At 35.6% G+C, this 13080-nt stretch overlaps 2 protein-coding genes across 2 annotated transcripts; both read right to left on the bottom strand.

Annotated features, from left to right (window-relative positions):
- Nucleotides 1-336: 336 nt before the first annotated feature.
- Nucleotides 337-5633, bottom strand: LOC112513766 (U3 small nucleolar RNA-associated protein 14). Its single transcript, XM_025120127.1, has 11 exons — nucleotides 5268-5633; nucleotides 4999-5146; nucleotides 3479-3960; nucleotides 2842-3063; nucleotides 2415-2744; nucleotides 1859-2215; nucleotides 1672-1752; nucleotides 1426-1530; nucleotides 924-1289; nucleotides 672-803; nucleotides 337-575 (listed from the first exon to the last, which is right to left on the bottom strand). Exons 1-11 carry the CDS (start codon nucleotides 5523-5525, stop codon nucleotides 525-527), a joined length of 2532 nt encoding a protein of 843 aa, XP_024975895.1. The 5' UTR covers nucleotides 5526-5633; the 3' UTR covers nucleotides 337-524.
- A 771-nt stretch (nucleotides 5634-6404) lies between these two features.
- Nucleotides 6405-11984, bottom strand: LOC112513565 (poly [ADP-ribose] polymerase 2). The gene is made up of 18 exons (XM_025119867.1): nucleotides 11633-11984; nucleotides 11298-11559; nucleotides 10725-10855; nucleotides 10561-10642; nucleotides 10065-10300; nucleotides 9772-9898; nucleotides 9583-9638; nucleotides 8816-8889; nucleotides 8635-8681; nucleotides 8477-8526; nucleotides 8334-8396; nucleotides 8008-8088; nucleotides 7737-7847; nucleotides 7558-7633; nucleotides 7320-7462; nucleotides 7149-7222; nucleotides 6900-7005; nucleotides 6405-6658 (listed from the first exon to the last, which is right to left on the bottom strand). The coding sequence occupies exons 1-18, from the start codon at nucleotides 11714-11716 to the stop codon at nucleotides 6563-6565; spliced, it is 1899 nt and encodes a 632-aa protein (XP_024975635.1). The 5' UTR covers nucleotides 11717-11984; the 3' UTR covers nucleotides 6405-6562.
- Between the last annotated feature and the right edge of the window lie 1096 nt (nucleotides 11985-13080).

The following is a 13080-nucleotide window of genomic DNA, read 5'->3' as shown; positions in this document are numbered from 1 at the left end:
ATTGATTCCAAAGATTATCATCGTCTAGAGGAGCATTTTGCTTAATTAGAATGAACATGTTTGACTTTTTCTTTAAATACTGTTAAATCAYCACCAAACGGTTATTTATAACTAATCGAATCAGGCTCTTGCAATGCTCTCATCGGTAATATTTCTAAAGTAAAACATGTTTATTTGTTAAYGTTATCATCAATTGCCTCGAGTATACATTTTCTTTTTGCTTACAAAATTGTAACATGTTTCCTTRATTACATGATAGTTTACTTTGTTGCATTGATAAGTATTTTAAACCATATGAAAACAATTCCTTCAACCAAAATATGAACGTAGCATATCTTCAAAAAGACAGGTGATGATTACTTAATTTATAATGTTGATTTTGGTCAAGTACAAAGAACATGGAATCAAACTCTTTCTTTTAACATAATAACTTTCCCTTTTTAAATCCCAAAAAGAATATGTAGCATTTCCTGTTCCCGGTGGGTCAATGTGTTTGACTTCCAACACTGCTCATTTGCTTCCTTTTACTTCCTTAACTTGATTGGTTTTATCCTCACACCAGGTTTCTTCACCACCTGTACACACACACACACACACACAGACAAACACCCCAAGTTAAATATGATCTTTCCCGTCATATGCAATGTTAAATAACTGAAAAAATGGCATACTTCAGGTCGATTAAGTGCCCCGATAGTTGTTGCAGGGTTGAATTCTGGACCAAGAGGCATACGGTTGCTACGTTCAAAGTGCTCCTTATCCTTGAATGGATACGGTAACGTCCTTGTCTGCAATTTTTCAGCCTGCAATAAAAAAAACACCATTTTTTTCCTTTTAAAAATGCAGAAATGTTCAACTCACATGTCGTTCAAGAAACCAAGGCCACAAAATCATATGAAGAATGGCATAAACATATTACTAACCTTTTTATCAACCTTTTCTGATATAATCACATGCTTAAGATGTGCATCTGGTCTTTTTTTAAGATCCTCRTCCCTCTTCTTTTTGGCTCTTTCATGTTCTCCCAACATCCAAGATGGCAACCCTCTTTTTTTCTGTATATGGGTCCAYTGCCCCCACCCAGGAAGTACAACAGGCTTTTCAGGTTCTGGGTTTTCCTCATTCATAATCTCCTGCTTACTCRTCTCAAAATCATCCTCCACATCATCACCCGCAAAAGCACGTCTTATTAGATCATCTTGTGATGGCAATTCATAATCTGTCCCAGATGTTATAATTCCATCTACCATTCGAGTTTCACCATCTGAATCGATATCATCCTCTCCATGCTTCATATAAACCCAACATAGAGAAACATATACAGTGAGAAACTTCTTTCAAAGAAATAACATATGAAACAAGGGTCCAAAAAGAAAACCCAGCTCTGCTGAAGATCTAATGTTTAGAGGATGCAAGATGTGCTACCTCTATGGCTGTATCTTTGTCAGAGGCCAATTCTGCAACTTGTGACTTCTTGATTTTTGCTTTTTTCTCACTTTTGGCCTGATTAGAATCTTTCATATTCCTCTTCTACAAATCATTACGACATTATTTAAAATAAATATATGTAATTCCTATGTTAAGAACCAAAATACTGGAAAAGATGTAAGAACGTTTTTACAATTTCAAATGATGAGATAAATCTAGCAAGTTAGACGACTATAAATGTACCTTTTTCGTGGAGTTGGTTGCAGAGAGGGAAACTTCATATGTAATCTTGGGCCCTGAATCTTTGCTAATATAATCGAAGTTCTATATGCAACAGAAACATAAAATTTATCACAWGAAAATGTCAGGAAAGATTCTGGTGATTTCCATTTCCTAAAAGGCTAGAAMGGTAAACAAAGACTTTAATCACCTTAAACAATGAATCATGCTCAATCTCTGACTCCTCTCGAAGAATATTAGGGTCGATATTGACATCTTTCTGTGTATAATTCATTCTGCCATGTTTATCATTAACATCTTCTATGATGTCAGCATCATCTTCACTGTCCGTATTGTCAAAGTAATTATCTGTGTTGTTAACCTTAGCCTTGGACTTTGGAACCTGTTTCTTTTGAGCACCAAATACCTTTCTACCACTCAAGAAACCTACATTGCCTTTGACATCATCATCATCACCCTCCAACTGCTTCAATGATGAATCAAAATCTTGTAGAGCAAGCCTAGCTTCTTCATCTGCTGCCTCCTTTTTCTTCTTCTGCCCCCGAACCTACCAAATGCATCAAACACCGATGAACTGGTTAGATAGACATTTTTCACTCAAAAAGAAACAAGAGACTAATAATGTTTTACGATAAACATCTTTCCATCAAAAGGTTGCCAGAAGCAGATTAGCCCATCTTCAAAGATGCACTTTGTGTTAAGAATATCCATAGGAGGATATTGAACTTGAAATAGCAAAAGTATACCATGAAAGGTAAGGAAAGGACTCCTGATTTAGGCATTTCATCGTCTTCATCTAACACTTCAAGTGTCCTCTTCTTCCCAATATCTAACAATTTTAATTTGGATGCATCGTCCTCATCTCCTGAGATGTCGTCATCCTCCTCCTCCGTGCTGTCATCACTACTACTACTACTGTTATCATGCATGGAATCTCTTTTTCGAGTTAAAAGAGCATGTTGCTGAAGYTGTTCTGATATAGCAGCTCGTGTTCCATCGTCTTGGACATCAAAACCACGTTTCTTGATGCGCTTAGCCCATTTAGAAGTATTCTTGTGCTTTAGAGTCAGGCGTTCCTGTCGTACAGAAGTAATAGATTAAGGTAATGGTTTATTTGCGGTTTTACAGAAAGAGCTCAAGGAAAGGAGTCAAATGAAACTTGATGCTAATCACCTCAGCCCTCTTAAATTCCTGCTTCTCTGCAAGTTCTTTAGCAGCTTCAGGATTCATTTCAATCTCAGTGGCTGCCGCTTTTGATTTATCTTTCTTCAACAAACGGCGATATGTTTTGGACTTTATATGTTTAATCCTTTTCGACTTTAGTTCATGTCGAAATAGAAGATTACGCATTTTTGCAAGACGGTCCTGCCGTTCCTTCACATCTTCTAYAGATATCTGCCAAACATGTGCGGTAACAACAGATGCCATCTATCACAATATGCGCTTAACCAACGAAATCATAAGTGACTACGAATTCCACATGGTTTATGTCCCATACAAAATGCAAAATTTCCAATATCAAAAAAGTTACAGACGTAAATGGCATGTTTTATTGCATAATCTCATTGTCAATATGGCAGTGACTTRATATGAAGTTTTTACCAACATATTATAAGTTCATAAATTCTGCATGTTATGACTTATTTCTTAGTCAGTTGGACAGGCCATCCATGACAACCCAAATTTCTAGGGTAAGTGGCTAAAAGTTGAATATATTTAGCGTATGAAGAGTCATACATTGCCTTTTCAGAAGGATGGAGTTTTAAATACCAGTGAATCCAGAAATTATGAATGTGTAAGAAAACCATACCTTATTCAGTTCCAAAAGCCTTGCACCATCTCCCTTATGAGCTTCTGAAAGTTCTTTAGCATTTATTAAAGAATCCATTTTCTTCTCAAATTCAGTCCTGGGCCTAAATTCAGAAGCTATTGCCCCTACAGTGGAATAACCAACATCTATATCTTCATCAAAGTAAATGGTAGGCGCTTCTCTATTTTTCTTTACTAATGCTTCGTATTCACTAAGTTTCTTCTTTGAATAAACAAAAGTACTCCTCCGGTCCACTTTCTCTTGTTGTGGTTTTGGAAGAGGAGGCTGTATGGAAACGGACTTTCTATCCATCCGTTGCACATCTTTTCTAAKTTTGCTGAATCCTGGTTTCCCATGAAGGGGATTCAAAAGATCATCAACAGTAATGCGCCCATCACCATCCAAGACATCACGGCTCGGATTATATTCAGACTCTGGATATGCCTCAAAAATTACAACATCATTTTTCTTCTTCTTCTTGCCTGGAGATACATAAGATATGGTGTTCCCAGATTAGCAATCAATATCAATGCCAGCGAAGATCCACATTAGCAATTAATATCAATTTCCACCATTTGCAACAGTTGCAGTCAAAATTGAGGAGAGCAACCTTCATGTTGAATATTAGCATAACTCCTAAGTAGAAGCACTGCCACACACCAAGTACAGAGCAATTGAGATTGCAGTGTCTTTGAGACCACAGCTAAAGCAGTACACTCGCCCCTTACCAATCATTACAAAATATAGATGAGATTGATTATGGTCCAAAAGCTTTCATAAATTTGTCTTACTAAAAAGCATTTTAGGTATTTGATTTATAGTCCAATCAAGCTTTTGCATCTTCTTTTTGGGACAAAGGGAGTACTGTTTTCCTCCTGACTAGTGCTTCAATACACGCGAAGGCTAAATTATCAAGGGCAATCAGGATACAATTTCCTCCTCCCCAAACACAAGCACTTGACCCCCTCCCAAAAGAATGGGTCGTCTATAGATATGTCTAGCAAAATGTTATGCATGTTGCTTTGCTGGAAACATGTCGTCTTTCAAATAATAAAAAATATACCCTGTTTCACGGGAMCTTGAATAAAACATTAGTGTGTGCTCTATTAAGCTTTAGAAGACATGTAAAGCTTTACTGTTGAGGTGCTCTCCACAAGGCAGTTAAATCCTGGCATCTTATATTACGAGTTTCTTAGTAAAATAAAAATGTCTACTTAAGTTGAAAAGAATTATGTAAACAAGTACTGAAAGAGCTCGAATATGATAATTAAAGCCATATAAGTTACAGATATCTTGTTCATTGTGAATGACTACAGGGTCGATCTATTTTTAAAGTGATGTAGGTTTAACTGAAGCTAGTGATTATGAATGTTGAACTGCGAGGAACAACCATATGCACAAATGTTAATTTCAAAATACAGTAGGATAGATAGGCAGAGTAGAACACACAAGTGTCGAATGAAGAAGTCTTTGATCTGGCATTCCAGGCAGGAAAGGAGATACTTTGAGACTGAAATTACCTTCAAAAGCATCGCCAGGCAGTCCAGTGATACCTTGTAACATCCGTACATGCTTCCCATCATCATCCTCATCACTATCTCCCTTCTGGGGCCCCTCTTCTTCTTCTTCTTCCTCCTCCTCCTCATCATCAGATGCCACATCTTCATCCTACCAACAAAGCAACATAAAAATGCACATGTTGGTAAWGTAAACAACTTTGGCATTCAGATTGATTGATTCGTTGGTAATGAAACAACAGACAGACGCAAAAAGGGATTGAAGAAATTACCTCAAAATCCTTGGGGAGTTGGTATTCGAAGTTATCAACGGGGTCGTACCTGCGGTTCTTCTTGGAGTCTTCGTCTGGGATTGTTTCTTCGTACTCATAGACGTCAATGTCGTCATCGGATTGGATCGGTTGGTCGTGTGTAGGGTTTAAGGAATGGAGTTCCTTTTTCAAGGAGTTAGGTAAATGGGGACCTTTTTTCCATCTCTTCTCTTTAGCTCCTTTACTTCTGTTGGCTTTCTTCCTGTTGGTGTCCGCCATGTTTTGTTCTGTAGGGAGGTTTTTGCTTGGTGTTTAATCCTCAGAGGTTTAGGAGGAGGAGGAGGCGGCGCCAACACAGGTTTCTCTATATTCCTCAGGTCTCAGCGTATACCATTCCTTCTTGATGTTGATTTGATAAAAAAGGAAAAAGGAAAAAAGAAAAAAGGAAAAAAGATGTAAATTACAAAAACAGTCCTTATACTTTTTTACTTAATATGCAAATCTAGTTGTCAAGTGTAATTTTGCACTTTCAGTCCTACAGAAAACATATATATATATATATATATAAAGTACAATTCAATTTAAGCCAACTAAAAGATAGTTTTTTTATTTTTATTTTAAATTCATTATAGAGATTACATTTAAACACCATCAAATCATTAACACCAACCACAATCTAAGAAATTAAAAATAACATATTCATTCTATTCTATGATTATTAACCCATAATTTTTTTTTTTAACATAATATTAATTGGATTGTATAAGAAATACTAAAATTTGAAAAACAAATAACAAGGAATAAATTTATGCAAAAGTGTTTTATAGTGCGATGGTTGGAATTCCACCACCTACAAAAATTTGTAGGTGTTTTGTTGGGATGCTCTTAACCAACCAATTGTCAAGTTCGAGTTCGAGTTCGAGTTTTGAACTTGAAAGGAGACTTTCATTTGAATCGTCCCAAAGGTTAGATTATTTTTTTTTCAAGTCTAGTCGAGCGTCATCAACATCAACCCTTTTCGAGCCAAATGCATGATGCAACGTTTATTGATATGAAATCTATGGCCATTGAGCTTTGTTTTTCTACAGATTTGAGTTTATATACATGAACATCCAATGGCATAATTATTTATTAAGACAGACAAACGTTTATATATATTTATGTAATGGCTGAATTTGTTTTAATTGAATACAAGTTGGAAACACATATATGTTGCTTTGCAAATTGCATTCGTCATTCATTACATTTACACCAAAACACCAACCATCTGCTCCTCAACCACCACTGAACAAAGCAGCAGCTGCTATGGTTTGATTTTATCTGTYGAAATTGAAACTAACATGAACAACATAACGCATCCTGATCTGATCCACATTGTACGCAATATACTCGTTGTACMGTAAACTACTCTCCTGCAATAACCAATGGAGTTAACACATCAGTTTTTTTCTTTTCTTTTCCAAGTATATAATACTTTTATACGACAAATAAACTCAAGCACCCTCCTCACTAAACGGTGAGGTTTGAACCCTGACCTCCTAGAAGGCCAAACGCTCGGATACCGCTAGCCTAAAAGCCCTTTGGTGAAGTTAACACATCAGTTACTATTACGATATATCTTCATCATAAACCAAACACTTAAAAAGAACAAACCTTTGACTTCAGTTGCTGTTTTGGATGTCCTAGGGGAACAACAACACCATCCTCAAGTGTCTCACTCTCCGACATATCTGGAGCAGAAGCCCCGACTCCCTTCGTACTGCATTTTTCATTCAAATACAATTCAAAAAYAGACCATCACTCAAATCACATCGTTTCATCTTTTTAGCTTTATTTCAGTATTAACCTTTAAAGGGTTTTTATATCTTATGAATTCATCTAATTTTAGTTAATAAATAGTACCTCAGCTTTCCCTGTGGCAACTTGTCAGCATTATAGTCWGCTGTTAGTAGCTCAGCCACCTCCCCAAGCGCCACCTGATTCATATAATGTTTTCACAATCAGGAAACCCAACATCATATCTCAAGTTAAACATTGGGTAAATCCTTTTTGGAAGATGAGAATAAGACCGACCTCACACAAAAGCAGCACACCAGTTGAAGTTTGTKTAGTCGCACAGCAATAATTTGCACTTTTTGAAAACATGTCAGCAAAATAAACACCTTTCCCAAACATGTACCCTGTTACAGGTGCTTCTGGAGGAGCAATCCGCAAACCTGCTCTTTCATAATACATTTCATCACCAATAATTGATTGCTAAAGGAATATTTATATGAGTATGTATGTTTTGATAAACAAGGCATTAACCAACCTTGAGACAAGATKCCAGTCCAATTTGTTAACCGAGAACCATGCCACAAAAGCATCCTATTTTTCGTATCAGAGAACTGTCCATAATGCAATACACAACATTTTACAACTTAGATGCTTACCAATAAAAGACATTACTGAAAGCCAACTTAGGAYAATCTATCAACATATTTTCACAACCTTCCTGAAACGATCATCTTCTCCATGCCTTGAGGTTCTAAAAATCTGAACAATTTCAACGCTATAATTTGAATGTGTCTTTGCATGAGTGTTCTTCATATACTTCGTGATCTAATGATGGTTAAACAAAGTTTATATATAAGTAACAAGCTATGAACAAATCAAGGTAAAWTTTCTTACCATTATAGTTGATCGCTGACTGCCACAAGGAAGTGTGTTGTAAGGGCAGGAAACATGAATTTTAAATGCAAATAAGAGAAGAAAACCATACCATGTGAAATTCTTTGGAATCAACWTCTACTGGTGTCAGTTCACAATTAAGACGTTTATAATGTGAAAGCAATGGATCTTCCTGTGGCAATGATAATAATTTTAACTGAATTAGTTGACATAGAAAGAAACAAGCACCTTTCTGGAAGAGATTAAAAGTAACAAACACGGCCATATTTTCTAACGGCCTGAGGAACAACTTAATCATGGAAAGCGAGAGAACTGAGRTGCATTATATACAACACTTGGGATGAGCAGGGATTATAGTGACATTACCAAAGCCAGATTAGTTCATTGCCTAAATAAATTTTCAGGGACAAGCATTACCTGCATTCCAGCAATGTCCTCCAGCAACTTTGTTGCAACCTCAATTTCACCAAGGGCTTCAACCTTTGATTAATCAACATCTAGCAGTCATCACATATATGCAAACTAGACTAGAGATACGAAGAAAAGCAACAGAATGGTACCATTTCCAGCTTGCRTTTTAACTTTTGAGGGGTATCAATTACGAACTCACCTGTGAGGGTATAAATGATACCGTTTACAAATGACACTATGAATCCATAGATACACAAATAAAGGTTCAGGAGTGTGTCAAATGGTAGAGAGATAGATAGACACTTACGCATCTTTTTAAAACCAAAATCATGGGGAATAACGGTGTAAAATTCTCTGCAATCAAATATATTACCATGATTAGGAATTATCATGGTGGTAAAGTTTTATGAAAGTCACAATTATAAATGAAGAAGCAGAATTGGTTGGACATCACAAGGAAAATAATAGCTAAAAGAACAGGTACATACCCACTTAACTGCTCAAGCTTTTTTCTATCATATTGACCAATCACATCAGCAACTTTCTTCAAAACCTCATAGCCCTATTTTTTCCCATTACGACAGTCAGAATATCATCAGGACACGTGAGAAACACAAAACATTTTCATGGTGAAAAAGACTACTGCAACATGATARAAGAATTAGATATGAAAACTGACATCTTAACTATACACAAATACGCAGGGAAGATGGGTTCTAATAAAGAAATAACAAACTAAGGTCTCTAGTCGTCATCCTACATAAGCAATAAACAAACAGGATTTGGCTTGCTCCTAAATATCTTTAACTACATTAAATATGTTATAAATAATGTGGTCTTTTTTCCTTTGTAAGGGAGTCAGGATTTGGTCCGATCCATATCTTTCTCCCCATGAGATGCATTAACAATATGGACAGTTTTCTCAACTCCAATCAGTTAGACACACAAGCTTTTGAACACCTCGTGTACAAATATATAATATGCCAACTAACGCTAGGCCTCCTCAACTGAGACCACAAAAGGATGCCGATAGTCCATACTCAGGAAATCAGTGTATCCACAAAAAGCACAAGACCATGTACGATAGACTCYCCCAATCTAGAAATAGCATGTAATTTGTGCACGAGGGTGCCATGATATCCCCTTCCAACTGACCTCTAAAACTTGAGAGAGAGAGAGCTAATATTTCAGCTTCACAGCATAACAAACTCAATCAAGTGCAAAGAAGATAAGTGAACCAAAATTGAGAACTAACCTTGGAAATTGTAGCTCTGCTTAGCTTGCCAAGTGGCAACTTTTCAGCATTGTAGCCTATAAAGCAATGTCCAGTCATAGAGATGCAAAATTACCAATTCATTGAACAAAGAACAAATATCATCATGGAAATGAATAAGAAACCTGCTTGTAAAAGTTTTAATGAGGAGTAAAGGAATGGGAAATAAACCTATTTCCATCATTTGTTGCTTCATCATACTGACATTGCAAATAAGAGAGATGAACTTTGCAACTCGTGCTTCTAGTTTTGTTTCTCGAGGTTGAATTTCCATTTTACTGCTGGGCTTTTCCTGGACCTGTTCACAGTTACAGGCCTCAGAAGCAATAAACAACATAGTAACCTATCATGGCTGATAAGGGGTAACCGCAAATGCAACATGATGGACACTAAACAAGATGAAAAAAACTGAAACAACATGCAAATATCATTCTAAAGCCATAACACATGGAAAAGCAACTCACAGCAGTTTCTTTCTCTGCTTCATTGTAGTCCATTTCTAACCAAGTATAAGAGCCAGGGTGAGAAACAAACTCTTTGCGCGCCAACCAATGGTTCTTGGTCTTGGCATAGAACTTCTGTTCAAACTCATCTAACGCAGACTGTGCGCAAGTGTAGGGACCATGCAGCTTATTTTGACCCTTCACACCAACCCTACCCCATCTATTGTAAACCATAAATGTAGAACCGTCGTCGGACTCTGCAAGAGGTTTCGTCAAATATAGAGTTTAGTCCAATGCAATGTCTTCATAACATATCTCTATGTATGCAAATTTGAAGGCAAACAAGGTTTGCTAAAACAGTAGAGCAAGTAGCCAAAATTGCATAGTCCAATGCAATAAAAAGGGCCTTGCCTCATAATCTTGAAAAATGAAATATTTCCAAGTACCCCGAATCATTATTTTGGGCCCTATTCTTATAAGTAAAGAACGAKATGCAGAAAAGGAATTGGGATGTCACCTAGTGCTTGTATGATAAAGAACTTGTTATTGTTCTCCCCAACATTTGTCTGATTTAATGTGGCATCATAAATTTCATTACCCTGCATTTGGACAATCCATAAACAAAAATATAAATTGGGTGAATTGATTAAGGAGCTTGCATTCTTTTACCAAAGCAATTACCTGTTGCAACACATGGTAATTAGACTTAACATGATCTGATATCCATGGATCCAATACAGCTAAACATTTMTTTGTAGCAGTAACCAGCTGCTCCTGCTTGCTCCCGTTTGTATCTTCCTCCTCTTCAATCCCTAGAGCCACAATAACATTTAAAAGAAAAAAAAAACTTTCTTTTTTACTGAGAGACCTATACAAAATGAACAGGTATTCTCCAAGAGACCTATAAAAATGAATCAACACTCAATGGTACCTTAGAAGTAAGCCATGTAACCCTCTTGACTTAAGGAATTGTTCTAGAAACAAGTCCTATTGATCATAAAAATAAAAACTTCCCACCAATTTTTCAAACAAAAATTGAWTCTTGTACACAGTTTCTTGTTAAATCCATCTTACTTTTATCTGTATGTTGGAAGAAGAGTCACATTAATGCAGATGATGATATTCAAGCAAGTTAAAAAAATATCCTTAGTCTTGGTAAAAAAGGTAATGTRTTGGAATACGAATAGACCATAGCAATAGTAAAGACAGATGAAATTTTGATATGAATGGAAAATGAAACAATATGCGTACTACCTTCCACAATGTTGGTTTGGGAATCTTGGCACAGCCTCTCTAGGAGTTGTTTCTTTGAGCCACTAGTCAAAACCCCACGAAGAGAGGCTTGTTGGCGCAACTGCTTAATACTCAAATTCCTTAAGTCGTCGATGGCCCTGATTTTGCAATCAAAATCCCCATCTTCGGAATTTTCCCTCTCTCTCTTTTCTAATCTATTGCTTGAATCCCCTGAAGGGATTGTCAGTGTCTCTTTGCGAATAGCAGATTCAAGCCTTTTCACCTACAAAAATGTGCAATTTTGAAGAGTCTTGTAGAATAAAAGAAAGAAGCAGGTTTAAAGAAAAATAGCGTACCAGAGTGGGTTTGATACCGGTTGTGCTAAGCCCTCTTTTGGAGAGGGCATCTCTGAGTTCATCAACTTTGAGCTGACTGGCCATGAATGGGAATATGGGATGGATTGGTGGGAATGAAGAAGAGGGTGTTTAATTTATAATGGTGTCTGAGAAAGCTTCCGGAGGAAGAGACSACACTAATCTGTGCTAGCCACGATTCTACACTTTATTACTCTGCCTTTCTTTTTAACCCTTTTTTATTTGTATTTTTCTGGGTGATTGATTTGAAAACATAGAAGCATAAAAGTAGTGGGGGTGTTGTTATTTGTTTGGATAGATTGATAAAGGTATTTCTTACAGGTGAAGGAATCCTGTTTTTAATAGGAAATGAAGGAGTTTTAAAAGAAATGAATTTTTTTATACAAAGCTTCCTTTAAAAAGGCTACTTATTATATATCAAGTCATTATCAAATAGTTATTTATAATTAATCAAATAAATTATGAATTTCATTAAACTTGTTAACGAAGAAGAAATTAATAGACATTAAACCAGTTCTGATCTCTAAAGATTTACAAGTGTTAACAAAATTTGAATATACTTAACCTTGTAAACAATAGAAGCTTTGAACGAAAGATTCTATCCAACCAATTATTTCAACAATAATTTTTATAAAAATTAGTCAACCACAATATAAATAAGTAATAGAAACATAAATTGATAATTAAAACAATTAATTTCAAATAAGTTTTTGGTTATGCATATGAGATGAAAGAAAATAAATTTGTRTGGTTCAGCCCTAYATTTTCAAATTAATATTTTATTATGATCTAATTTGATTACATAATGAATATATAAGAAAATGGTTTTGTTTTAGAGAAAGTTGTATTAAAATGTAATCAATTTTGACTTGATTTATATTTTAAGAAYTAACTTTTAAAATAATCATTTAAGGATCTATGATAAAGGTTTAGTTGACTTGCTAAAAATTACATAGATCAAAGTATTTTACCGTTATGATTGCATTTAAATTTATAAAAAAAAATGTTAAAATGTTTTGATCATTTTTGCATATTATAAAAAAAAAAAAAAAACTACTAAGGCAACATCTTCGTCCTCTATGTCTATGCCCCCGTTCATCTTCATCATCATCATCTATCTTTGATTCATTAACTTGTTATTTGCAACAACAAAACTATGTGACGAAGAAGTTGAACATTGAAGAGAGTTTTGGTTCAACTCATGGAAGCCATCATATCAACAGCGACATGTTTGTAATTGAAAGAGAAATATATATTAATGATGAGTAAGAGAAGGGGGTTTGGTTGTTGATTGAACCCTAAATGTATTTCTTATTCCTACAAAAGATCCATAGCAGAKCCAGACAATACAAATTAAAAACGGAAGCTATCTTGTTGATTCCAGACCAGAGTAAAAAGCCCAAACAAAAGTTATGGTAATGGTAATGGTA

Source organism: Cynara cardunculus (assembly GCF_001531365.2).
Source record: "Cynara cardunculus var. scolymus isolate 2C chromosome LG 5, CcrdV1, whole genome shotgun sequence".
Lineage (NCBI taxonomy): Eukaryota > Viridiplantae > Streptophyta > Magnoliopsida > Asterales > Asteraceae > Cynara > Cynara cardunculus.
This window is presented reverse-complemented; position numbering and strand designations above follow the sequence as displayed.